The 27,031-nt window shown below is 41.4% G+C and overlaps 1 protein-coding gene across 2 annotated transcripts in view; it reads left to right on the top strand.

Annotated features, from left to right (window-relative positions):
• Positions 1 to 7,004, top strand: part of LOC111834491 (collagen alpha-1(XII) chain-like) — a 78,223-nt gene extending 71,219 nt beyond the window's left edge. Inside the window, exons 70-78 of one of the 2 annotated variants that reach the window (XM_023793835.2) lie at positions 842 to 895; positions 1,182 to 1,235; positions 1,489 to 1,560; positions 2,274 to 2,309; positions 2,565 to 2,631; positions 2,879 to 3,061; positions 3,421 to 3,498; positions 4,768 to 4,938; positions 6,048 to 7,004. In XM_023793835.2, the coding sequence (XP_023649603.2) occupies positions 842 to 895; positions 1,182 to 1,235; positions 1,489 to 1,560; positions 2,274 to 2,309; positions 2,565 to 2,631; positions 2,879 to 3,061; positions 3,421 to 3,498; positions 4,768 to 4,938; positions 6,048 to 6,181 (849 nt within the window). In that variant the 3' untranslated portion in view covers positions 6,182 to 7,004. Of the gene's footprint in view, positions 1 to 841; positions 896 to 1,181; positions 1,236 to 1,488; positions 1,561 to 2,273; positions 2,310 to 2,564; positions 2,632 to 2,878; positions 3,062 to 3,420; positions 3,499 to 4,767; positions 4,939 to 5,100 lie in introns of both variants that reach the window. The other variant, XM_023793836.2, reaches the window with a different exon arrangement.
• Positions 7,005 to 27,031: the final 20,027 nt, after the last annotated feature.

Below are 27,031 nucleotides of genomic sequence, written 5' to 3'. Positions count from 1 at the left end.
CAAAAACCGTATAGGGATTTTTAGGCAGAATGTCAATACATGATATTTTCTGTTAAGTGTGTTAAATATAAATTTTTAAATAAAAACCACGTGTGAGATAAATCAAACAGTTTTATTAAAACAACGTGTGGGCTTCCTTGTTTGCAAATATACAACAACCATTCAGTATAGACATATTCTTTATTTAACTCAAGTCTCAAAATAAAGACAAAGATCAATGTTTGCCTATATTTGCTGTATGGGTTAAATAAAGCAGCCATGAAATAAAAGCAATTCACTCAGCTATGTCCACCAAGAGACTAATTTTTGCTCAGTTTTTGCTCATTTTATGACACTGACCTCAAAACATAAGGTGTTTTTTTTCTGTCCATAAACTATATAAACTAAAAACCTAATGGGTTAGTGTTTTCTGAATTTGTAGCACGTCGACACATGTGTAACCATAGATATTGGTGTCAGAGGTGCAATACTGCCCCCTGTGGCACGGAGCACTTCCGCAGCACATTTAAAACATTAAATGAGCTTAATTTTTTTTCGTCTTTACATTTTTGCGTCTACTTCATGTTTTTGTGTCTTGCTCATGTCCTCTGACCTTTCAGGGCCCCTGTAGATCTGGAATATATTACATTCCAGAGGGCTGACAATAAAAACCAAGCAGTATTTGTGAGCAAATGAGACATAAAAAGAAGATTTACTGTGACTTTAAGAGCAGAAAACCAATGGGGAAGCTGGTTTGATTCGGTCAGTGAGAGGTGCAGTGTGTGCAGTGTGTGCAGTGTGTGCAGTGGGGAGAGAGAAAGAGGCTGCTGCTTATTAAATATGCTTCCCTCGGCCTCCCCAGGGTCTCCCTGGACCTGCTGGCATCGTCGGCCCCATCGGCCCGGCTGGTGTGAGGGTAAGATGTTATGCAGCTACTTCAGAAGTGTGCGTGTGTAATGTAAAATGTGGCTTTACAGCCGTACAGTTCATGTACCTCATTGGCTTATTAATACTCTCAAATTATGTTGAAATATTCAAAAAATTATTAGAATTGAAAAATGCCACTATATTGTATGCATTTATTCAATGTGATATAATGTAATAAAAGTTTAATGTAATAAAGCGCACACACACATGCTGGAGCACCATAGTTATTTCTCATGTCTAAATAACCTTTGTACTCTGGTGGCTGTTCAATGTAGGGACCTCAAGGCAAAGAAGGAGCTGCTGGGCCGCGGGGACCGCCAGGACCAATGGTACGCTGGCAGGCGTGGCCAATAGCAGCATCACCAAGCACTCAAACGAAAAGATGAACGAAACATTGTTTCAAGTTTTACTGAATGCAGGAAACATTGTACATAACTGAAGGTGTCTCTGTGTAACACTTAGTGAAGCTAGTGAAGCAAGGTTATGAAAAGTGTGGCATTATGGGTATCTATTAGCAATTGTGACCCATCAGTGTCACAGTGATGTTAGGGAAAATTTAGTTTGAAACTCTCCATCACACAGGGTCCCCCGGGAGCTCCAGGGGTGCCTGGACCTGAAGGAAAGCCGGGGAAATCGGGAGACACGGGTGTCCCAGTAAGTGTCGCTTGTAGCTCTGGAGACCAAGACCTTCCCGGTTCAGTGTTTCACCAGCTAAGAACGGGCAAAGGAACTGCGGCTTGGGAGGGCAGGTCATGCAATGAAAGCGTCGAGTAATAATAATACTATAACGCTAAGGTGTGCTGAGTCATGCTTTGAAGTGAACTACAGCTGCGTATCTCAGAATAGTCCTCTGAAGACTTGCATTAAGGTGCAGGGTTTCACAAATATATAAGGAATCTGCTACAGTCTTTTAAATTAAGGAGCAGTTTCAATGCAGTTCTATACAGAACCTTATTATATATGTAAATAAGATACGTGACATATACATTCAGTTATATCTAGACCCTGCTCATTGTCGCTTGCTTCATTCTTATGCCTGCCAGTGTTTTCTGTTGTATGACGGAATCATTTTCAGTTTTTCCCATTCTAAAAAACTCGGATTACTTTAGATTCTTTCTTGCCTCTGGGGATAACTTCTTGAATGTTGTTAGTTAATAAATCCAGTCATAGGAATCTACTAACCATAAAAATGACTCAACATGATCCATTTGTCAAAATTTATTTATTGGTTGACTGAAGTTGAACTGTTTATATCTGTGATGATTGGTGTGCCACTTAACTCACAGTTTCACATGCATATTTCACTGGTGTCAGCTGCAGCACCCCATACTTTCCAGAATGTAATATTTGTCTCTTCATTTCCACAGGGAGCATCTGGTTTAAAAGGAGATAAAGGAGACCGGGTAAGTCAGATAGCTGGGAGTGATGTCCTGAGGCTCATTGATGATTTAACTCTACTGATAAGGAGAAAATAACACTTTTAGAGACTTTTCTTCAATCCGTCCGTCTTCCAAACGCTCTTCCTGATCAGGTCTTGGGATTGGGACCCTTTCAAAGACACCTAATGTGAATTCTTAGCGAGCTCATTTCAGTCTAGACAGTTGCATGTGGGGCTTCTTTTCAGAAATGCGTTTTGACTGAAGGAAATTCTTTTTCAGGGAGACTTTGCTTCTCAGAATATGATGCGCTCCATAGCTAGACAGGTCTGTGAGCAGCTGGTCAATGGTGAGGAGTCATTTCTGACTGTCTGCATGTGTTCTGGGAACGGGGCGAGTCAGCAGGGCACTCGAGGAAGCTCTGCTGAATTTCATGGCAAAATGTAAGAACAAATAAGCAAATGATTGATTCTTCTAAAAGGAGACCCTTCAAGGGTCCTGTGATATGGTGATGTAAGGTATCATTCGTCATTGTTTGTTGTTTATAGTCTCTTGGCATCATTTCCAATTGTCTGACTGGTGCTGTCCTGTTTCAGTCCAAATGGGCAGGGTTAATGAAATGCTGAACCAGATCCCCAACGGTTACCGCAGCAACAGTCCCGGGCCCCCCGGTCCTCCGGGCCCCACTGGCAGTCAGGGGCCCCGTGGAGAGCTGGGTCCAGCTGGACGGAATGGATTCCCGGGAAGTCCGGGTTTGCCTGGCCCACAAGGAGAGAGAGGTACCCGACCCTCATTTGCTCACCAGTTTAAGAACAAACTTGATAAATATGTACAACTTAGAGCAATACTGTATGTTGCATTTTACCCATAAATATTTCAAGGAAGTAGGTTCTCCTGCACAGTTCCTCTTGTTCAATCCATGGTTGCTTTTTCTTGATTGAATTATGAATGAAATAAATCTGTCATGTTGATATAAACCCTCATAAAGGAATGTTCAGCCCCTCTGCATGTTGAAACACCAAAGTATGTTGATTGTTGTCCTGTTTCCAGCATACATCCTGTATACATTGTGATTTGAATGCAGGCAATTGTACGCATGCCCTCTAACAATGTCCCATCTGTCTTCTGCGACACACAGGGACAGCGGGTGAGAAAGGTGAGCGGGGAAGCCCAGGATCGGGGCAGAGAGGACAGAGAGGATCATCCGGACCCCCTGGTACGGTTCCCTCCGTACATTTAGAAGCATAATAGACGCTGAATCCTATTGTTCACCCCACTGCACATACAGTGAACTTTAACATGTCACATTCTATGGATTAAAAAAAATGCTATTCTGGAAAATTGATGTATTTATCGCTACATCTTTGAGCTGGATGTCTCACTGGGATTTAAGTGTATCTCTGAGCCGAGCCTCAGTCTCAGAATGGGAGTTCTGGGACTGTGATCTGCGGAGGTGTTTCATGCATTGGCGGGTTGCCAGCTGTGTTACATAAATGCGAGTCAGCATTTAAACACTTCACCAATTATGAATATAAATACAAAAATGTTAGTATTTCCATTTACACCCTAAATTATGCCATTATTTAAAAGGGAGCCACATGTTATAATGGTACTTTAAGTTGATTAAATTACATTTTCATGGTTAAAAGAGCTTAAAATTAAAGTCATGGAAAAATAACCTTTGTGTTCAAACACATTCATTTTTTATGCTGCAGTCTTACTGTCCAGACAAAGAATTAATTAGGTATTTAAATTGAATTAACAAGGTCATGGTTCCCATTTTGACATAAAGCTACGCCTTCCCGTCCTGTCTCAAGGAGGCCATCAGTATTGGATTTCATGGATGCTTTTCAAAGAGGCGTTTCTGGCCCCAGTTTGCAAGACCGAAAGCCATGCAGCATCCTCATTAATTTTAAAACTCCTCCAGTCTTTCAGCCGTCCAACAAAAGCGTGATTTATGCAGGCGAAGGGTTCGGGAGAAGTGGAAAAAATAGACGTCCAGTCTCAGTGTGATACAGCATGCGGGTCTGAGGCCTTGGCTCCGAGGAGAAAGACTCGCAGAGTGACATGCGAATCGCAAAGTGTCACGCGGCTCGCTGGGGTCCGGTGTCAGCTCAGACGCTTCCAGGTCTGTTTCTGCGAACAGAGAGAAGCCAAGCGGCTGGCGGCTTAGGGGAGGCAGCTGCTGGCGAGTCACAGCTCGGGTTCCAATCGCATCCTGGTGCTGTGACTCGCCTCTTGATTGGCAACACATGTATGGACATGGAGGAGTGAGAGATACGGAAAATTCCCAAACACAGCTCATGCAGTCTAGACATGGGAAGCAAAGTATCACGGTGTCCGTCATTTTTTCTTTTTTTTTTGTTTCATCACTGCAGCAGAAATCAGTTTCCCGTTAATGTGAAAAGGATGAAGTCAGAGAGTCCAAGCACTTTTCCCCCTTTTCTAAAAATCTTCTCTATGGTTTTGACCCCTCTCTCCGCAGGCCCACCAGGTGAGGCTCGGACTGGTCCACCTGGGTCGCAGGGCCCTCCGGGACCTCGTGGTCCTCCGGGTCGTCAGGGCAGCACTGGGGTTAGGGGCCCGCCCGGCCCTTCTGGCTATTGTGACTCCTCCCAGTGCGTCGGGATTCCCTACAACGGACAAGGATATCCAGGTCGGTCTATACTGTACATTTTCTCTAGATCCCACATAACAAAATGATTATGGCCAATAGTACAGCATTGCTTATAAATGAATTATACTATACTATTACACTATAAAATGCAAAATAACAGTTTTTCCTATTAAATGCCGATGTCCTCTTTGCCTGTTACAGGTTCAGCATAATACTCTTTCTAAGTCACCTGTACTGCTTCCACTCTGAAGTCCTGTGTTTGAGATATTTTCTCACATGCTTAAGAGCCCTGTTTACGGATAACCACCACGGATACAATTAACGAACATTGTTGACCGTCATTAAAACAACAAGCAAAACAGCGGAAAGTCGTGGTACTAACAACACCTACCAGCAACTAGATAAGACAAGCGACAGCGATGGCAGCGACATAGCGGCCTGTTTGCATCTTGAAGCCAAGCGGTGAACAGGAACGGAGCTTCTTTTGATGGAGGAGCATGTAAACACTACTAACAAGGTGGATTCATAACCAAAACAACAAACATGTTAACCTGGCAACGTCGAGCTCACACCTGTAAATAAACTAAATAGCGCCTTGTAAATGATGATTAATTCACATCCACTAAAATCAAATAACATTTAATAAGCTTGTGACTGATTCCCTGCCGCTTGCTGAATGCCCACATAACCTCTTTTTAATGCCTAAAGCAACCTAGATCTCTTCTCAGGGCCACGTTTAAGGCTGCAGTTTTACGTCTGACCCACCATCAGGCAGTGCATCATCACATAATCCCTGTGTACTTATTTTTTTCCTTCTAAAGAAAATGTGTTCTTTCACCACCGACTGTTTCCCGGGATAAAACGAAGGATAGTACCTGATTCCGAAATGTGTAGCAGACTGCTAGTGCGGTGTAATCTTTTGTTTATGTAATGTTGTAAATGAAAGCATTACAGTCAATGAAGCTCAATGCCAACAGTTGTTTACAAATTCAGTATTCAGACTTTGTGCTAAGAATCTTTGCACACGCTGCACAGCCAAAACACAAGCCTGTAATGTGACTGCTTATCACAAATATCATATTGTGTTCCAAAGGTTAGAATGCAATGGAATTTGTGCTCAATTGGCCCAAAACAATATCTTTAACTAGGCCCATATCTGCCTGCACCTGAAATCGCCGTAGTGAGCATCCCAGAGGAGGAAGACTATGAAACCGGAATCTCACAAACGCAGCGCCGAAAGAGGTCACTGTCACGGAAGGAATCCAAGGAGATGGTCATATAAAGCTTTTCCACATTTCAAAGCCATTTCTATGTGGCCTTATCGCATATGACTGGTGTAAATGTAGGTAAATCCCCACAGGAGGTACAGGGCTGATTAGCTCCTTGTTACATGCCATTCAGCACGGGATAGTTACATACAGACTTGGGCTTAGCAATGGGGCAGATGTGTCAACAGAAACCGCAAAGAAGAAAATCTGAAAATCTTTAAGCTTGCTGTTCATTCCATTCCATGTCTTTGCTTGTAATATAACGGCTTTAAATGTTTACCAAAGAATCCAGTCTTAATGCTCTCATCCTGGCAAAACCTGCATTCCGCAAAATGTTTCTGCAAAGAAGGTGCAAGTCCCGTGTTACCAACACGGCACCATCCTGCGTTATATGCATCACAGTTCAGCACGAGTGTTGAATAAAGCTGTATCGTGTTATATTGCAATTATACATGTTGACCTCTTTCTCATTGTAAAGAGGACTGTTGATCTGAGATCTGCCTACAGATTTTCAGACTTCAAAACAGCAGTTAAACTTAGTTTCCATTTTGTTATTTTAAACTAAATATGTATTGGTTTTATTATATCAACTCACACACATTTTAGCCAAGGTGCAGTTGCATGTCTGTGGTGTATATTTAGTGAAGCTTTTAAAAATTCAGAATATACTTGTTGTTTTTATCAGTTTCTATTGCAGTTGGAAATTGTCTGCAAGGCTATGAATATAGAACTATTGCACCCATGTCTTAGCTGCAAATTGTGAATTCCACAGGCTTGTTTTCTTATTTATTTCTGAAACAGAAGGAGGCATTTTTCAATAAAACTACTGAAAATATACTGCCTTGCCATTATTGATTTTGTTCCGATAAGACGGAAGCTATGCGATACGTGACGGCATTACAAACGGTGAATAATGTTGGTGTTTTGAGAGTGTCCCTGCAGTCTGACAACTGCAGGACAAACCGGGTGTATTGAGGACAGACACACATATATACACGCATATACAGGCACGTCTGCATATTCCTTTTTACTCAAAAAATGAGGATTTGGTGTAAAATCTGCATTTGGTTTAGACATAACAAAATGCTCAGGAGGCCTGGAAATTCAGCATCTGGAGGTCGGAGAAAAATGCGGTTTTTCAACAGTTTTAGACAAATGAGCAGCGGCTTCCAAGGAAGAGAGCCTGCATGAACTGGCAAAGCCTTTGTCTGAATTCAGGATAGTATGTTTCCAGTGAAGGGTATCTGTAACCGACTTGCACAGGCTGAAATTTGAGACTCTACTATTCTCTATGGCAAAGACACCATTTCAATTATGCACCTTTTGATTACAAATAGATGGAGCACAGATTCAAATAATCTGATATTGTTTTAATTAAAGATAAAATTTCTTTTTATGCATGCGTACGTATGTAAATATACTCTGTGTGTGTGTGCATATATATAGAGCAAGGGTTAAGGGCAAAAGACCCCATGAATATAACAGGCCTAATAGATCCCAAGCCTCATCCCCGTCTGCTAGCTTCAATGCTACAATAAGAAGTCTATCTAGGAAGCCTATTTATTACAAATTTCTAAACAAACTGAAACTTGTTTTGTCATTTCCTATCTATACTTTTTCATATAATATACAAACCATTTAAATTATGCTCCTGTTTGTACAAATTTACTGCTGTACACACGGGGAGCACTATGTGTTGGACTCATTATTAAAAATGCAAAATTACTGACGCTGAAAAGTTTCAAAGTTAAAAAACACGTGAGTGAGGCAAGTTGCCGGAACAAAGATGCACGACGTAGCCAAGCTGAGACTCTTAATATTAATGATACAGTTTGCACTTACACTAACAAATATTATGTGTCACTAATATTTATATAGCCTGATTATATAATTTTATGTGGTCCAAATCATTTTCAGTATTAGTTTTACATGTCGTCTGTGAGTTTCTGCAATCTTTCAGCAAGCTCCAAAAATACTCCTGTTCAATTGTTTACGGCCAACTCACTAATAGCTGAAACTGTGAATGTCAAATTTGCCAATGTGACGAGGTTATTGTATAAACAGAAACAAACATGGTGAGCAAGAATCTGAGGAGCGTCGATACAGGAAGGGAATAATACAGCAGAAATGGTGCATGTCAAGGTCTGGGATATAATAGACAGGTAACTTTCAGTACTCATGGTTGACATGCTGAATGTGGAAGGAAAAGGCAGAGATAGAATGACTTTGACAAGGGCCAAATCATTAGGGCCAGAGCACTGGGTCAGAGGATCTCCGAAATGCAGGGCTTCACGGTCAGCTGTGGTGAGCTCCTACTGAGAGCAGTTTGAGGAGAGAAAAGCCACAAACCACCGACAGAGTGCTGGGCAATCAGGACTGATCATCGGGATGTCTCATCATTGGGATACACACACACACACACTACTGTTCAAAAGTTTGGGATCACTTAGAAATGTCCTTGATTTTGAAAAAAAGCAAGTTTTTGTCCATTTTTTAAATTGAATATCTACATAGGTGTACAGAGGCCCATTATCAGCAGCAATTAGTCCTGTGTTCCAGTGAAATGTTGTTTGCTAATGCAAAGGAAGTCTGTCACTCCATTCTGCAATGCCATGCCACACCCTGTGGACGGCGCTGATTGGAGCTGATTTCGTCCTGCAGGAGGACAATGACCCAAACACAGCTCCAAACTATGCAGGAAGTATTTAGGGAAGAAACAGCCAGCTGGTGTTCTGTGTATGATGGAGTGGGCAGCACAGTCACCGGATCTCAGCTCCATTGAGCTGTTATGGGAGCAGCTTGACCGAATGGTATGTAAGAAGTGCCCATCAAGCCAATCCAACTTGTGGGAGAAGCTTCCAAAAGCACGAGGGGAAATCTAATCAGATCACCTCAGCAAACTGACATCTGGAATGGGCAAGATCTACAAGGCTGTCAGTGCTGCACATGGACGAATCTCTGACAAAACAAAGTTTGAAGAATTATTATTTTAATTTCAGAAATGATTATTTCTAACTTTGTCAATCGCTATTTCCTACTTATTTAGCCATATTTCCTATTCAAACTATTGATGTATTTTTTCATGGAAAACAAGGACATTTCTAAGTGACCCCAAACTTTTGAACGGTAATACAGTATGTGTGTGTGTGTGTGTATGTGTGTGTGTATATGTGAATATAGAAGATGTGAATATATATATATATATATATATATATATATATATTCACATCTTCTCATGATTTAAGGTAGTCTAAGAAGCAGTTGTGAAATCTTCCAAGCCCACATCTGGTATTTAATTCAAACAGCCTGGCCGGGATAGAAGATACTGTCACTTCCTTACACTCGTCTTACCAATAGGATCCCTTTGAAGTTCGTTCTTGATCTGGGCCGTTAAAATTGAAGCATGTTAAAGGTTTTCGATAGTGGCAGAATACCTAAGTAAGGGGAAAAAATCTGATAAAATCTTTGTATGTCACAATAGAATACAACCACAGAGGTGCCCATATAAGATTTGGACCTTAATTACTTTGATTATGATGATCAAAGAGACACACGGAGGGAATCTGTCCCCGGTGGGACACAGTGGGCATGAAAGCCTCCCAATTCGCCGACAGCCAATCAGCATACATGGAAAGTCCCGGAATGTGATGCTGGATAGAGTGGCTTCTGAAAGACCAGCACATTTCATTCTGCAGGAAAACAGCAGCACATATCTAGGTTCTAAGGTAACCATGGCTGACTTAACTTACACCCTACACCAGGTGTGAGGAAACTGTTACGAGTAACTCACGAGCATGTTCTGCCGTCTGGCATTTTAACTACAGTCCAGGTAGATGGCTGAGTTACTTGGCAGTCCCCAGTTTACAGCAGTATTTCTTTTGAGTACACAAAACAAGAAAACGTAATTGCCCCAGCCAAATGTATTTCTTTGAGCAAAAGGCTGCTGTTGTATTGGAGAAACCATCAAGTAAGTAGCAGATCGCAGAAGGTGAGGATCCTACGGCATGTCACAGGCCAGTGTTTACGTCTTCCGGCAAAATGCCCTAAAAACGATCTTCTGTCTCATTTTTGCAAGGCATTTAACACGGCTTAAATTTGCAAATAATGCCTTGCCAACTATGACTTCATGGAAAGCACAGTGGATCAACTAAGTTCTTCCTCGGCTCCTGACCAGAGCTGTAGTTAGTCACGAGGTGTTTTATAACGGGACATATACAGCTTCCTGTAGCCAACTTAAAACATTCCCAGAAACATAGTTCTGAGGTAGGTAGGTGGATGGATGGATGGATAGATAGATCATTTGTCTAGCTAGAGCTGCATGGTGCTACCATGGTTGACACTGCTACCTCACACCTCTGGGACCAGGGTTCGAGTCTCCTCCATGGCTCCATGTGTGTGGAGTTTGCATGTTCTCCCCGTGTCGTCATGGGGTTTCCTCCATGTTCTCTGATAAGGGGAATGGCATGCGAGTCCTCTGATGGGTTGGTTTCCTTGTCATTTTTTAAAATGCTACACGATTAAAATTATATAGGAAGGAAACATGCGTTTTTAGAAAGTTGTAACTGAAGAAAACAGATAGGTCATACGCGGCAGACTCATTAATTAAATGTATAGCCATAATTCACCTGATACACAGCACATGTGCACTTATTCCACTAAGGTCTTGTCCATTTGTCAAAATCTCCATTTTCAGCCAAAATGACTCTTGCAGTGGCCTCAATTCCTCTCTCTGCAGAATCTTTCCATCTAAAAAGTTACCAAGAAATATATCTGTTTTTAAAACGCTGTGGGAGCTGTGTGAGCCCCATTTGGAAAACCTTAGCGGGCTTGTTATTGTGCTGAGGTAAAACAAAATTAAATAAAAATAGCAGACTCAAAATTAATGTAACCAATTTTTATAAAATTTTTTGTAAGATATTTTCATGTTCAGATATGAAAAAGTGGACTAAATTGGTTGCCTGTAAAACTGTTTTCTGGTTTTCAAAAATTTTAAAAATTGGGAATACTAGAAAAAATGTTCTTGCAGTTATGATCTACAGTAGTGACCGTTGGGAACTAGAGATTTCTGAAATTAATTACAATTGTTATGCAATTCAGATACAGTATTCAGTAAATTATATTACAGTTTTTCTTCTTTTAAAATAAAATAGAATCATTTTGAATATGCATACAACATGTTCAGGATTAACTTCCCATATGGTATTGTGAAATTAACTTCAGTATGCTCCTAGCCAACTACCTCTAATACAAAAAATTAATTGTCAAATATATGCAAAAGCTGGTAAGAGTATATGTCCAACGTACTGTATGCATAACACAATATTTGTGTGCATGAGTTTGTATGTGAATTTAAAATACGCATGTATATATTTACTAGAGGTATACGAAGTAGTGAAGGATTTTTAATTAAAAAAACTGCATAGTCCTCAGAAATTATATCTTAAAATATTGTTAAGTGCTTGATAATTCTGATAAGTTGAGGTTGAAGAGACAGCTGATATGGGTATATGGGTATATAGAGGGCCAAGCAGGACCCAGCTCCGGTCATCTGATTGAAGGGGGTGTTACGCTTTGTGCATGTAGGAAGAGCCTGCATCTTAAAGGGTTAAGTATGAGCTGCTTGATTACTCACTGACACTTGGCAGAAGTGTGGAGCAAGGTTTGAAAATGATTCTGGATCTGAGCGCTAATCAGTGGTCAGTAACCATATTACTTCATGGAAACATGGGCATCTCACATCTTCCACATGCAGCAAAAACAAAACGCACATTAGGAGAGTATAACCATGCCAGAGCCCCTCGCTTTGCCTGCTGGGAACTGGAGTTCTTTTTTATACACAGGTATATTTCAATAAGTGCTTTATCTCACAGGAGTGCAGCTGGTTTCCAGCTCAAACGTAAATTGGTGAGACACAAGAAGTTGAACATAAGTAGTCAGGTTAGGTGCATTTCATCTGCTCGCTGCCCAGCAAGGCACCGGGCCGACTGGCAAACAGCCAGCAATCACCACGGCATTTCCCCTGACCTCAGTGAGCCAGTGTTTCCAGCAGTGAAGCCCTACTGGAAATGCCCCAGTAGGTGAACAGTAACAGCATGGGAAACTCAGCAGCTTAATCCCAGCTTAACCACAACCCGCAGGATGTCTCCATAAATACATAAAATTCCACCTAGATATTGTATTTTTTTGTTTAAAAAAATCTACAACCAGCATACAGAGTTATTTTTCTGAACGATTTTCTGGTTGGCCAAGTGGAGCAAGTGAAGTATACCTGTATAGACCAATTACACTTGTCAAATATTTGTAATGATATGAATTAGAGTGTTTTCAAAGGTAGCTATCATTTACTAATTGTGCTTACACAGAACCACATGTAGAGACACCATTATTGAAACTATACTAATCTCACTTTCAAGGGAGTGAAATAGAGAAGTTCATTCCACCAAAGTATCTTGGATGACCACAGCATAAGCAATGCCCAGTCAAACAAGAGTGTGTCCTTTGTGTATAAACAAGGTAATTTTAAAAGTGGGTGCATTAAAAAACCTGCTTTTGAGGCATTTAAATAGAGAAAGCAGATCCAGTACAGATTTGGATATGGAGGAAGAATTCAACTGCAATGAAAGTTAACAAAAGAGGAAAATCTTATGGCAGTAAAACAGTGGAGGTCCCCGAAGAAATTTAAGCCATCAAATTAGGCTGAAAATCCCACAAAAGCATAAAATGAGGCTAATGTGAAGGAAATTGAAATGTTTTGCTTTGGTTATTTTGGATGCTTGGTAACCTGTAAGATATGGCATAGTGGTAGTAATGGAGAAGGCTATGAGATGGGCATTAATGCTGCATACACCTCCAGTGGTAACTGCCACAAAATGACAATATGCAAACTTTATGACCTAGAATGTCCTTCCTTTTTGCTTTACAAAAAAGGACAAAAGGCAAGATATAAGATATCGTTAGTGTCACTGTACAAGTACAATGAGATGAGGTTCCGATCATCGTTTAGAAGCCTCAATAAAAATTATACAATCTAAAAGAAAAATTTATGAAAAAAAAATAGCATATAGCAATGCACAAATACAAATACACAGATAAAAGTATAAGAGGAATATCGTGCATGAATTATTGCACAGGAGATATATGATTGTACCCGAGAAAGGCAGCGGTTGAGAATTGCAGCATTACTGCAGGATAATGATCAGTATCAGCAATACTGCACGGCATAATGGATTATAAAACACAACTGTGGGACTGAGATGAGTGTGACAGCCGCAGTGATGGATAGGAGCCAGGAGAGCTACAGTGCATATTCTGTGTGTGCAGTGCCTGATGTGTGTGCTGTGGGTAAGTCTCAGTACAGTTCGGGGTGATGCTGTAGTGGGGTGAGGGGGGGGAGTGGGCCCAGTGTGTTTAGCAGTGTGAGAGGGGATAGAAGGTGTTCTGCAGTCGTGCCGTGTGAGCGTACAGGACTCTGTGGCGCTTGCCGGATGGCAGAAGCATGGGGTGGGTTGGATTACTGCAGATGTTCCTGGCTTTGCAGCTACAGTGGATTCTGAGGAGTTCCTCCAGGGTAGGAAGCTGTGAGCCAGTGATTCTCTGGGCTGTACTGATGATGCACTGGAGGGCCTTCCAGTTCTCAGAGGTGCTCCCTGGGTACCACGCTGTGATGGAGCACACAAGCCAGTGGTGCTCCAGTGTTATGACAGTGGAGGAATACTTACCCATGCGTGCAGTCTGTAGTCTGCTGGTGAGAAAGTCCAGAATCAAATTGCACAGGTGTGTGTTGAGGCCCAGATCAATCAGATTTGTAGCCAGCTTACTTGGGGTGATGGCAGAGCTGTAGTCAATGATCAGCATCTGTACGTAGCTGTCTTTCTGTCCCAGATGCGACAGGGCAATGTGAAGGGTCGGTGAAACAGTGTCTACACCTATAAGCAAACTGGCATTGATCCAGGGAAGGTGGAATGTTTTTCTTTATGTGAGTAAGGACCAGTAATGCAAAGTACTTCATGATAATGGGGATCTGGGCCACTGAACAATAGTCGTTGAGGGACCTGACTGCTGCCTGTCTTGGGATAGGGATGATGGTGGTGGTCTTGAGGCAGGTGTTCTGAGGCAGGTGTTCTGAGGCGGCCATCCAGGCTGGCGGCTTTGTTGGGGTTGATGTAGCTTAGGGGTGCTAAAAGAAGTCAGGTGACTAAAATTAAATAGCATTTTCCTCAAAAATACTAAATCATACTAAATCGAAATATGCTGTCAGAATTATCACTGGCTTACAGTGACAGTAGTCATTCTGTAATCTTTTTAGAAGAGTTTTCACACTGTCACACTCTATACTCACACAGTATTCACTAATAGAGCTGGTAAAATCATAATGACCTAACATTTATGTTTTCTGGTCAGTTTGTTAAAAAAGAAAAGAAAAATTAAATCTTCTACCCACAATTCTGCATGTTTTTATAATACAACCCAAGGCAATCAATGACTGGCAACTCTCACAGTAAAGATTATCCCTGGGGAAGCTACACTTTGTTACATTTTTTGGTGTATCGCCTTTTGTCAGTGAACATGCACTGGAATTTGCCTTTCAGTCACATTCGCCATAAAGATGCACTGCTGCCATTTTCAAGCTGGCAGATTTTAAATGAAACGCTTGCTAAAAAAATCCATAAATAATTCAATCAGAACAGATACATGGTACAGATTCGTTTTTAAGACAAAGGGATGAAAAAACTTGTTGGAAGTAAGAAAGGATCCTGCAAAAAATGGGATGAAAAAGCTTAGAAAAGAATGATCAGTTCCCGGCTTATATGTTCTCCTTTTGTTCTCCTCATACTTTCCTCCCACAGCCTAAAAACATGTGCTGAGGCCCTCATGCTTGTTAAATGTCAGCGTATGACTGCATGTGTCAATACGTGTAGCCTGGACTGGACTGACATCCCTACTGGGGTGACCCCTACCCTGTTCCTCGTGTGAAAGTGTCCAGACGCCCCACAACCCATTACTGGATAAGTGGTTATGAAAGATGGGTGGATAGATTACTCACTATTCTGTTTTGTTCAATTGCACAGTGTATTTGACAATTTGGGATGATAAGCAGCAAAAATAAATGTAATGCTCCTCTCTCCATTATCTCAGATACTTATAGTAACTGAAAACTCAATAAAAGAATTGATTGCTTTTAAGTAATTCATTTTATATAGACCAACTTAATAAACATTTCTCGAATAACACTATTACTTAATTTGAATGCTGAAAAATAAATCCACAAACATCCAAGAAATTGTGATTTAATGTGTGTACTGATTTTTTAAAAGACAAATCGTTTCCAACAATGATTTATGGCATTCTGTAACAATTCCGAAACTAAAAGCCTTTGAAGCACTATCAAAACAGCTGGGTTATTGCATGACCACAGTTAAGTCTTTACATTAAATCACTTTAGGAGAAATGGCGTCATTTTAGAGACCTCTTAAAATACTGCCGGGCCTCTTTTAACGTGCTTAGTTCGATCTCATAAACTTACTGCATAACTAATAAAAATTGCTTATTTAGTGTCAGTGTTTGGGTAATTTATGAAACATCATTTTAGTCTTCTTAGATGTTGCATTACATGATGGGCACTCATGTGCAATATTTCACATGATGGGCACGCTTTGTTCTATGCATAATGAGCAGATGTTCTTATGTTCTTATGTTCTTATGTGTCTTACAAGTCACTCAAATCTGCAATTTCTATTAAATATTACTGTCAAGACTTCCTGCATTTTCTACGCTATATGGACAAAACTATGGGGACACCAACTTCTCCATCCCATTGTGAAACCCAGCAAATTAATATGAAAGGCTTTCCATTACATGTCGGGACACTGCTGGTGGGATTTGCTGCCATTAGGTATTAAAAAAAAAAAAAAAGGTATTAATGTTTGATGAGCAAATCCCTTTCTGTGATTAACTCGCTCCCAGACATTTCGCAGATGAACTCGCTCCCAGACATTTCCACTTCACAATCACTCCAGAGCAGAAAATTAGCAAACTGCAGTCAGGGCCAGTGCCCGTCTGACCCTGTCCTATGTGTCTTGTTCCCTTTTGGCCAGCAGGTGTCAATGGCCATGCTGCTTCCCCCTCTCTGTCTGCAGTGTTGTGTGTCTGAGGCTGAACCCCTTCAGTCCCCTTACCTTTTGCTGTTGTTTTTCTAAGTCTTTACTTTGTGTCCCCATTTATAGTTTGTCCTACCCGTGCCTTGCTGGTTTATATTTTGCTTGTACTTGTTTCTAGATTTTTCTTGTGTAGTAAAGCCCCAGTGCTGGTAAACATTCTCTAGATTCTTGTAATTGTAATGTATTCCACTTGCTGCTTGTTGTTCAGTGCCTTTTCTGATTTTAGGGTTGATTTTGTTATGGTCCACACCTGCCCCTTGTTACTCCTTGTTTCTCTGTGAATGTAAGTCATTGTTGTTGTAGGTTTGTCACTGTTGTTGTTACTCTGTGTTGGTAGCTGTAGTTGTATGGTTCATGTAGTTCATGTAGATCTGTAGTTTGTAGTAGTTCTGTGTGTTTATTGTTGTAACTTGGTTGTTTCCCAGTCTTGCTCCCAGTTTTGCACGGTTCCCTAGTGTGTTACTTTGTGGTCATTTTAGTCAGTTCTGGTTTTTTCCTGTTTTGTTCTTGACCTCTTATGATCCCTTGATTTTCTAGTTTTCCCTTTGTGATCTGTTCCGTTTCTTAATAAACCCTTTTGTTGGAGCCACTCCACGGACTGTTCCTCCTTTTCCATCCCTTCGCCAGGCCTCACCATAAGAACTGCCGTAGTGGAAAGATGGTGTCTTATGATGGTGCCAAGTTTAAAGCCAGCAACCTCGTCTCTATGGCCACTCTTCCTGCTGCCTATGTTTGTTACACCTGCTCTACCAATGGATGTAGCTTAATTAGCTAATTCTTCAAATTAATAGAGGCAGCTACATGTATATGGCCTTATAGTGTATGTTATGCAATAAGAACAAGGACAAAAGTTAATAACATGTGTGTTAGTCTGTATTAGACTGTTGCTCCTCTCACAACTTAAAATGAAATTAAAAAAAAAACAGCAGAAAAATCAAATTTTCAGTTTTACATCTTAAGGTACTTGATATTACCTTAATCATTTTCAATAATGGTGTTTAAATTTCAAGACCCATGTTTTAACTGCTGCAATAAACTTTGGAAACCTATTAAAAATGTGGTATATGAAACTATATTTAATCAGTAAATAGTACTTCCAAAATCTTTGTGGGAAGAGGAATGTTATTTTTTTTTATTTAGTGAAAAGCTATGATGTTATGTTTTTCATAAACTAAATTCCACTAATTAATTTACCAAATGCAGTCAAACCACTTGGTTTGACTGCCTGCAAGCCATTGACATTTGAAAGACATTTGATTGGTCTTTTGACTAATCCATACCACTAAATTTAACAAAACGGTTCCGCTAATCAACACCTATTTTTCGGCCTGTAGTTTTTGTTGAGTACACTAGTGAGAGATAAACGGCTTTTACAAGAGAGCCCACAAAAATTTTATTTCAAAATACACAGCCTGAGCACCAATGCGAGAGCTTAGATCATGCCTTCACACGCCAACACGGCACATCTGTTTGTTATGTGTGTGAGTGAGTGAAAGACAGGAACAGTGAAGCTTGGACTTGTGCAACAGATTGAGATTTTACTACTCTCAAACAGGGAGCTTATATGATAGTAGTGTGGTGGCTTGCTGCATAGGACTGGTGCTGCATACCTGCAGGACTGTAGGCTTGAACGGCACCTCTGCCTTTCGCGTGTGGAGCTTGCATTTTCACTGCCTGTTCTGTGGCCGTCCTCTTCTTTTTGTGTGTACAGTACATGCTCTGTGGTGGACTGACGTCCTGTCCAGTGTACCCCAGCCCGTGCTCGGTTGAGTGCAGACTCCAGCTCCACCACCCTGACCGGGGGCCTGTATCATGAAGCTGGCTAACTTGTTGGATTTAAGGTACCTCACTTCAAATGCCCTTTATCTTTGTTCACCTATGTGTAGCCCAGACCACCTTAAATCCAACAAGTTATCTGGCTATGCATGGAATCCTGCTCTGTAATACAGGCCCCAGGAGTAAACAGTGGACTGGAAAAGTCCTGCCAGTGACCATGAGCTTTGCCATACACTTAGCTAGGAGATCTGAGGACCACATGTATAAGATGTATGTGTGGCTGTTATGTTAAATTGCAGATAAAACAGTAAGACTGAGAGGTGGAAGGTTCAGGTCCAGAAAATACAAATCCAGACCAACACTTTTACCCAAACTTGCACCTGCACCTTAGACATGACTCTTTGATAATGTCATTTGGTTCAAAGTCTTCAAATCTGAAATGTGTTAATTCAAATGTATTAATTCTATACTGTATGTCTGTCTATACATATAAAATGAATCTCAAATCGATACTTCAGTTGCTTTTAATACATCTGATCCCAAGGGGGCTAAGATATTTCTGTCCATCTAGAAAATTTTCGTCCGATGGTAGCAAAATGTACTTTGTGTGGCATCCAGCTTTTATCATCTGGGAGTTAGATGATGTTTAAAAATTCAGTGATTGCAATTTACCTCAGATTACCCATCCACAAGCAACAGTGTGAAGACCAAGACCAAACTCTGAATGCTTTTAGTCCCAACAGACTTTGGGATACAGCATTAGATACATTTAAGGACAACAAGCACAGCATGTTTATTGCTTCAAAAACTGTAACCAGCTTGCTGACATTTACACAGGTGAATGTTTCTAACTAAAGCAGCGGAGGTTGAATAACTTTCTTGAGGCAACAATGGATCCCTTACCAAGGCCTAAATCTGCAACAATCCACAGCTTCCAGGAGCGATTCCATAACACGGCAAATCTTCCTTATCATGGGGGATGTGTTACATGATATACATTTTGCAGTGTGAAATATACCTTATTAATCCTTTTCTTTTTTAATGTGTTGGCTATACCTTTAGCCAAGGCAGCATGGTGGCTAAGCGGATGGCACTATTGCATGGGCTTCATGCAAATGAATAACAATCATTTGACAGTGCTACTTATGCTACATTGACCTATTGAATACAAACAGGAAATAAGTCAGTCAAGTTATCCGTCCATCACACTTTTGTTGCTCTAAATGAATCATTTGCAATGAAGAATCATCACCTAATGGAGTACTGTCTTTATTTTAATATTTAATAAATATTTAGTGTTCATGTTCTGATCAGAAAGTCGAATTTTGACACCAGTAATCCCCAGGCAGCTCTCTCAGTGGGTTTGTAACATTAGCATCGTTTGCATTGTCTCTCCTTTTGTACCTCAGAACTAAATCCTTCTTCAATGCTTTGCTTAGATTTGTTGATATCATTTCATGAAGAAAAGGCATTAAACAGTTTTTGGAAGATAGATGAAAGAAAACATATATCACAAATAAAAAAGCAGGTTAAATTACAGATAAGAAAATAACAGAAATCAATTCATAATTTAAACGAAGATGCCTTTATATGATTTGGTGAATGAAATGATATTTAGTCACAATAAATGATGAAATCTTGCATTTTTATTTTCTTTGTTACATCCCATTGCTGTCTTGCTCGTGGGTATTGTTCTTCTGAGTTTTTGGGATCAACAATCAAGGCTCAACTGGGATTAAATATGGGCCCTGGACTTTCGGGTTCCCTTTCAGGGGGGTGAATTTTTGCAGCCCGCAAACCCATTGGGATCCCCAGCATGCCCAGTATGCCAGATGTTGGTCTGCCCTGACATTCCATTAATGTTTCACAGAAGCTCCATTCTGGCAAGATCTTTGAAGATTCTGTATGTTATTAATCATACAGAACAAATTGATCTAGTCATGTTTCAGCCCTGTTAGTAAGCAGGGCCATGTCAGCTCGGGTACAGTTTGGGTACGGCTCAGGTACAGCTTGGGTACAGTTCGGGTACGGCTCGGGTACAGCATGGGTACGGCTCAGGTATGGATCAGGTATGGCTTGGGTACGGCTCAGGTACAACATGGGTATGGCTCAGGTACGGCTTGGGTACGGCTCAGGTACAGCATGGATACGGCTCGGGTACAGCATGGGTACTGCTCAGGTACAGCATGGGTATGGCTCAGGTACGGCTTGGGTACGACTCACATACTTTACAATGGAAAACCATCAGTTTGCGTTGTGGTTCAGGTACAGCATGGGTACAGCATGGGTACGGCTCAGGTACAGCATGGGTACAGCATGGGTACGGCTCAGGTACAGCATGGGTACAGCATGGGTATGGCTCAGGTACAGCATGGGTATGGCTCAGGTACGGCTCAGATACGGCTTGGGTACGGCTCACATACTTTACAATGGAAAACCATCAGTTTGCGTTGTGGTTCAGGTACAGCATGGGTACAGCATGGGTATGGCTCAGGTACGGCTCGGATACGGCTTGGGTACGGCTCACATACTTTACAATGGAAAACCATCAGTTTGCGTTGTGGTTCAGGTACAGCATGGTTCTTGGTGACAGTGGAAAAGTACCTTAATGCTCAGTTAAATCCCAGTTAAACTCAGTTCTTTTTCAGGTCACTTAATACATACTTAGCCAACAGTTTAATATGTGCTACATTATGTCATTTGTGATGAACTCAGAATTACCAGCATCTTCAATTTCTGTGAATCTAAATATTCTGTGGAAGCTGTACTTGCTCAGTATCTAAACAGTTCTGTGGGCAGAAGTTGTTTATAAGCAGATTAGCTATGTTGGTAACCCATGCAAATTTATTATAGCGGGATACGCTAAAAGTCGCATTGAGGTTGGACATCCAGGCGCATGATGGTTTATCGTGTTTTGAAGGGCTTTCCATGACTCATTTGCCACATCACAGGGCTGAACATATGTAAACAAAGGATCTACTCTAGGATTAACAAGGTCCATGTGCTAGCTATTGAATCGGTTGGTTTAGCAGCAACACAGAGACACACGACCGAGCAGACTAGCACAAAACCAGAAAAAAAAGAGCTGACTCTGAAAATCTATTCAAAAAAGCTATAAATTTCTTATAAGGGTCTTTTTAACTTCCAGGTGTTGTCAGCATATGTCCTTTTAAAGGCTTTTATTTACACATTCTTGCTCTTTGTATCTGTTCTCCTGCTTTTTGTTTCAATCACAAGATTCAGCATAATCAGCGAATTTCCAGGCCCAGCAAAGGAATTCCTGCATAAATCATTTACTCAAATGAGGATCACATTTATGAAAGTTTGAAGCTCTGAACGCTCTGCGCGATCACACTTAATGAACACCTGTGAACCATGACCTTGTATCTTATGTCTTGTAAATGTGTAATGACTAAAAAAAAGACATCAAGATTATCACTATGCAACATATTGTCATCCCCATAAACTCACTCAGGTGCAAGAGAATTCCCAGATAATGAGGCCATATCATCACCTTAACGAGGTTTTTCATTAGATATATGATTATGAACTCTGATATCTCAAGCAACTTCCGTTCAGTACCCACCTAACAGAACAGTCAATGAGCTCATTAAATATCAACTAATGTCAAATGTTAATTACCTCAAACCAATGAGTGACGTAATTCCAATGTACCAGCCTCACCATTAAGGATGTCAGTCAATTAGCCAGGTAGTTTTAATGGCATCAGAATGCGTCAAGTTGACCCAACTGATGAGCCTCGATGAAGATCTGAGAAAGGCAGGAGACCTTTACAATGCGGCTATCATCATTAATGATTTAACCTTTATTGTCCCTCATGGGGAAATTCTTTTTACGCCTCCATCAACTTGCTCTTTGTAGAACAAGCTGTCTGCGAAGGGCAGCCACCTGTTGGGGCACCCAGCTGTGTACGTATGCCGTTACTGAAAAGTGAAATTCTCATTTTCATTGCTGGTGGTATTTAGAGTTTCATACACAAAGGAACTTTAGAATTCCACATTCATTTTCTGATTTGTAATTTCGATGGAAATGTCTTTGCTGTCCGTGTAGCATCATAAGGTGGTACGTGCGAGTGCACACACACACACACACACACACACACACACACACACACAGTCACTGAGAAGAGTGCATTGAAAAGAAAACAGACAATTAACACTTCAGATCGTTTCCGATGTTAGAAACTGCAACTTAATTTATTTTCAATATGCATCTGGAATGAAATTAAAAGGTTTGCCTGGTAATGAATAACTGTAAACATACAAATATTATATTGATTTTCTACAGATTAGGGCCCACAATTAAGAGAGATTGTTGAAAGTGTACCAACTGCATCCAAGTTGTTCAGAGCAGAGTATGCAGAAGCAAAACTGATGATTAATATCAACATAATTTTTAGACATTTTATGTCTTGGGAATTGAGACATTGCTTAAATCTTATTTTTATAACCGGATAATTTGTTTTAGGGCTTCTAAAAAAATGAAAAATGGTGGATATATTGCTGAAAAGTCGTTTTCCTGTTTACTAGAGTTGAAAAGTGCAGTAATAGCGCTTACATCCGCACAGACAACATTAGCTGGGTGTCATTCTTCTTGTAGGAACTCCGTATAACATAAGCGCATCTCAATGGCTTTGCTTTTCGGGGCATTCTGCCAATCACTGGCACACAGCATCTATTACTGATGCACACCATATTTGGTTCTTATGTAAGTCGATCAAGTTTCTCAAGAACTGAAGAACCTTAGCCAGAACCCTAATCTCTTACCCATAACCGTTATGCTAACCCTAACCGTAAAGTTAACAATTATCCTAATCCTAACCCTAACCCTATCTCCCATCCCCTCCTGTTAACGCAATGCTAAAATTAAAATCTATGTATCTGTGCATACAGCTGTAATTAGTGTTAGTAGCTTCAAAATCAGCTCAGCAAAAAAAGAAAAATTATTTGCAGCTGGTTAGGATAAAAATTTATGATGCATATCAATATTTCATGTAATGAATCATGACAATGCAGGATAAACTTTTTTCTGTTCCCGTTATGGTCACTCTGTTTTCACAGTCCAAAATCAGAGCCACATTCATTTGACTTTACAGTTTTTTTTTTATACGAAAGGGAATCTTTGTGGTATCTTTTTCCTATTGTGTCAGTTCTTCCTCCTACTGGGACTTAACTGAGACGACCAAAAGCTGACAGAGGAAGGTGGGTGTTGAGTGGGGCTGGAAGTCGCATGCAAGGCCAAATCCCCAGCAGATGGACCCGAAGGGGCTGCTGTGGTGGAGGAAGAACATCTTTCCGGAACAGCGTAACTGCCTGTTCGTGTCCGCAGCTGAGGAGCAAAGCCTGCTGGACACTCCACTGTCGCTCGGATGACTTCTGGAAGGCAGACAAGGTCTCCCTGAGTCAGCGCTGTGCATGAACATGCCTTGGTGTTAGCGCTGACGATATGGGGAATCACACAGGTGGTGGCGCTGGTGCAGGGGGAGAACTCAGAAACACATCTGTTGTTCACTCCTCCGTCTCTGTGGATTCTCGCATTTTAGCCTTTCGCTGGCAGGCTTTTCCAGAGAGGGTCAGAAATGTGCTTACTGTAAAGAAACTTTCTTTGACATCTTTGAGTCAGAAAGAAAGGTTGAGCTTTACCATAAATCCTCTGGTTGTAAATTTATTTGAACTATTCCTGGAAAAGAAGTAGAAGATGTATTCTTCAGTACATTTCTGGGGCAAAAAAATGACAGCTGGGTTGTTGTCTTTATAGTATTTCTCTGTGTGATACTGAAAATCCTGCTGGAAAATGACGTTTTTGTAAACAGACTGTACCCATGGCAAATCATTCAGAAGCAATTCATTTTGGAAAAACATTACAACTAAACAAACATCCATCCATCCATCCATCCATCCATCCATTTTCTGTAACTGCTTGTCCAGTTCAGGATCGCGGAGGAATAAGCAAACAAACAACCAAGCGAAATAATAAAGAAATACAACATGTCCATATACTGTATATGCAACTTGTTTTAGAAAAAATTATATGTATAATATTCTAATGCCAATAATACTATGTACTATGTAATACTCCCTTTTGTGTAACCACTCATATTCAGGGTTGTGGGGGGTCCAGATCTTAGAAGATACAGTCACAAAGCAGAGAACCACCCAGAATGGGGCACCAACCCATCACAGGGCACACTCACGCACACACACACACACACACTGGCAAAGCCCACAGCAACAACACACAACCTTCACACACATGAAGCCATGGCTGACACATAAACTCTGGTCCCATAGCTGTGAGGTAACTGTGCTCACCACTGCGCCACTGCGCCAGTACACATCCAGATACGATTCCTTCTCATTTTATGAATATGTTCAGCAGCCATTACTGACATCGAATTATATGAGATTCTAATGGCATATTTCTCCATTCCTCCAAATTGGTTCCAATGCATTAAAACATCCTCTTTTTCTGTTTTGAAGTAATCTCTGCGACACAGACACAGAGAAATCATTACACATACACTAGCAGCCTTGCAATTGGTACAGCCTCTGCTTATTACCCCTGAGTTAGTGTGTCGTTTGCATGCTGGGTGTGGGGGGGTACGGAGTACGGTTCCGCTCGTCTCGATGGGGGGATTACACTCCCATCAGAGACGGAATCTTCTTTTCAAAGTTACATTGTTTGACTTTCCATATGAGTGGAATGAAAGGCTGAGGCGGGGTGCTCACGGGGGGTGGGCGGGGTGCTCACGGGGGGTGGGCGGGGGGCTCATGGGGGGTGGAGAAGCAGGTATGTTTTCCTGGTCCCTAGACAGCAGAAGCGAGGGGCCCAATGTGACATTCGTCAGTGGCTCCGAGGTCCTTGCTGCGCTCCTGGGCTGAGGAGGTGCCCTTGGGCTCCGGAGCGCCTTCCCCACGGAGCGCATGAGTCACTGTGGCTCGGCCCTGGAACCTCCCTCTCTGTCGTTCCTTGTGGGTGAATCCCCACCCTGAAACAACCCGGGTCCGTGTGTGTGAATCCCCATCCTGAAACGACCCGGGTCCGTGTGTGTGAATCCCCATCCTGAAACGACCCGGGTCCGTGTGTGTGAATCCCCACCCTGAAACGACCCGGGTCCGTGTGTGTGAACCCCCACCCTGAAACAACCCGGGTCCGTGTGTGTGAATCCCCACCCTGAAACGACCCGGGTCCGTGTGTGTGAATCCCCACCCTGAAACGACCCGGGTCCGTGTGTGTGAATCCCCACCCTGAAACGACCCGGGTCCATGTGTGTGAACCCCCATCCTGAAACGACCCAGGTACGTGTGTGTGAACCGTTCCTCAGCTCCCGAATTACAGACACACTGTGCCATCGCTTCACCCTTAAGGAAAAGCCATTTGCATGGACAGTCGATCATAAATCTCAACAACAGCCAATACATCCTTACAGTGTCTCATATGCAAAAGTATTATACTGTATATCACACAGCATGATTTATTTCCATATTTAATTACATACATAAAACCTTCCTTTACTTACATAAAATCTGAGTATTATACCCAAAATTTTTGCAGGTACATAATGTCTCACGCAAATACGTATGAAAAACAAATATTCATAAAGTACAATTTATGGCTAATGCATCCATCATTCATGATATGAGGGTTAAAATGCACGGTAATTTGTTGTCATAACAGAAGAAATGCACACAAAAAAAATATATGCATTTGCGCTGTTACGACAAGAAATTGCGGCCACATCACTTTATACAGCGAAGACGGACTTGTATAGTATTTACGTGCATCCCTGGTATTTTGTGGAGAGGATGTGGTCTCACTTTAACAGACCACCGTTATTTCTTCCATTCACCATAACATTCAAACTGTGGTTATTAAATATCTGTCCTTGTGAAATTCTAAGAATGTCATGTAACTAATGTAATATTTAGGACTTCAGGGCGGCTCAGTGAGAAGCTGGAAGTTTCAGTGATGGTAACAGTGAAGATGCTTTATTGCTGTTTGTATTTGGAGTTCTTCGGTTTTCACACATCCCATTTTACTCTCCAATGACACGTACATACAGCTGAGAACAGCCTGAGGTCTGAGCGCAGGGTCCGGCCATTTATCAGCTCAGCTGGAAGCTTCCAAAGTCAAAGTCAAATAGCCAAATATCTTTATTGACATTGCATAAAACAATGAGACAGTGAAGCATCTCCCTGAGCAATGTGGCACAAAACAAACAAATAAATAGTTACTTAGAATAAGACAGACATTAAAAGGATATCAGTGATTCCAGTGCAAATTATGCAGGTGCAAAATAGCACATGAAGTGCAGACATGATTTTTGGGTAGGGCAGTTTTGTTTAGCAGCCTGACTGCTTGTCATTCTGGTAGCCCTTGGTGTTTGTCATTCTGGTAGCCCTTGCTGTTTGTCATTCTGGCAGCCCTTGCTGTTTGTCATTCTGGCAGCCCTTGCTGTTTGTCATTCTGGTAGCCCTTGCTGTTTGTCATTCTGGTAGCCCTTGCTGTTTGTCATTCTGGCAGCCCTTGCTGTTTGTCATTCTGGTAGTCCTTGCTGATTGTCCTTCTGGTAGCCCTTGCTGTTTGTCATTCTGGCAGCCCTTGCTGTTTGTCATTCTGGCAGCCCTTGCTGTTTGTCATTCTGGTAGCCCTTGCTGTTTGTCATTCTGGTAGCCCTTGCTGTTTGTCATTCTGGCAGCCCTTGCTGTTTGTCATTCTGGTAGCCCTTGCTGTTTGTCATTCTGGCAGCCCTTGCTGTTTGTCATTCTGGCAGCCCTTGCTGTTTGTCATTCTGGTAGCCCTTGCTGTTTGTCATTCTGGTAGCCCTTGCTGTTTGTCATTCTGGTAGCCCTTGCTGTTTGTCATTCTGGCAGCCCTTGCTGTTTGTCATTCTGTTAGTCTTTGCTGGAA

Source organism: Paramormyrops kingsleyae, chromosome 19, assembly GCF_048594095.1.
Source record: "Paramormyrops kingsleyae isolate MSU_618 chromosome 19, PKINGS_0.4, whole genome shotgun sequence".
In the NCBI taxonomy this organism is placed as follows: domain Eukaryota; kingdom Metazoa; phylum Chordata; class Actinopteri; order Osteoglossiformes; family Mormyridae; genus Paramormyrops; species Paramormyrops kingsleyae.
This window is presented reverse-complemented; position numbering and strand designations above follow the sequence as displayed.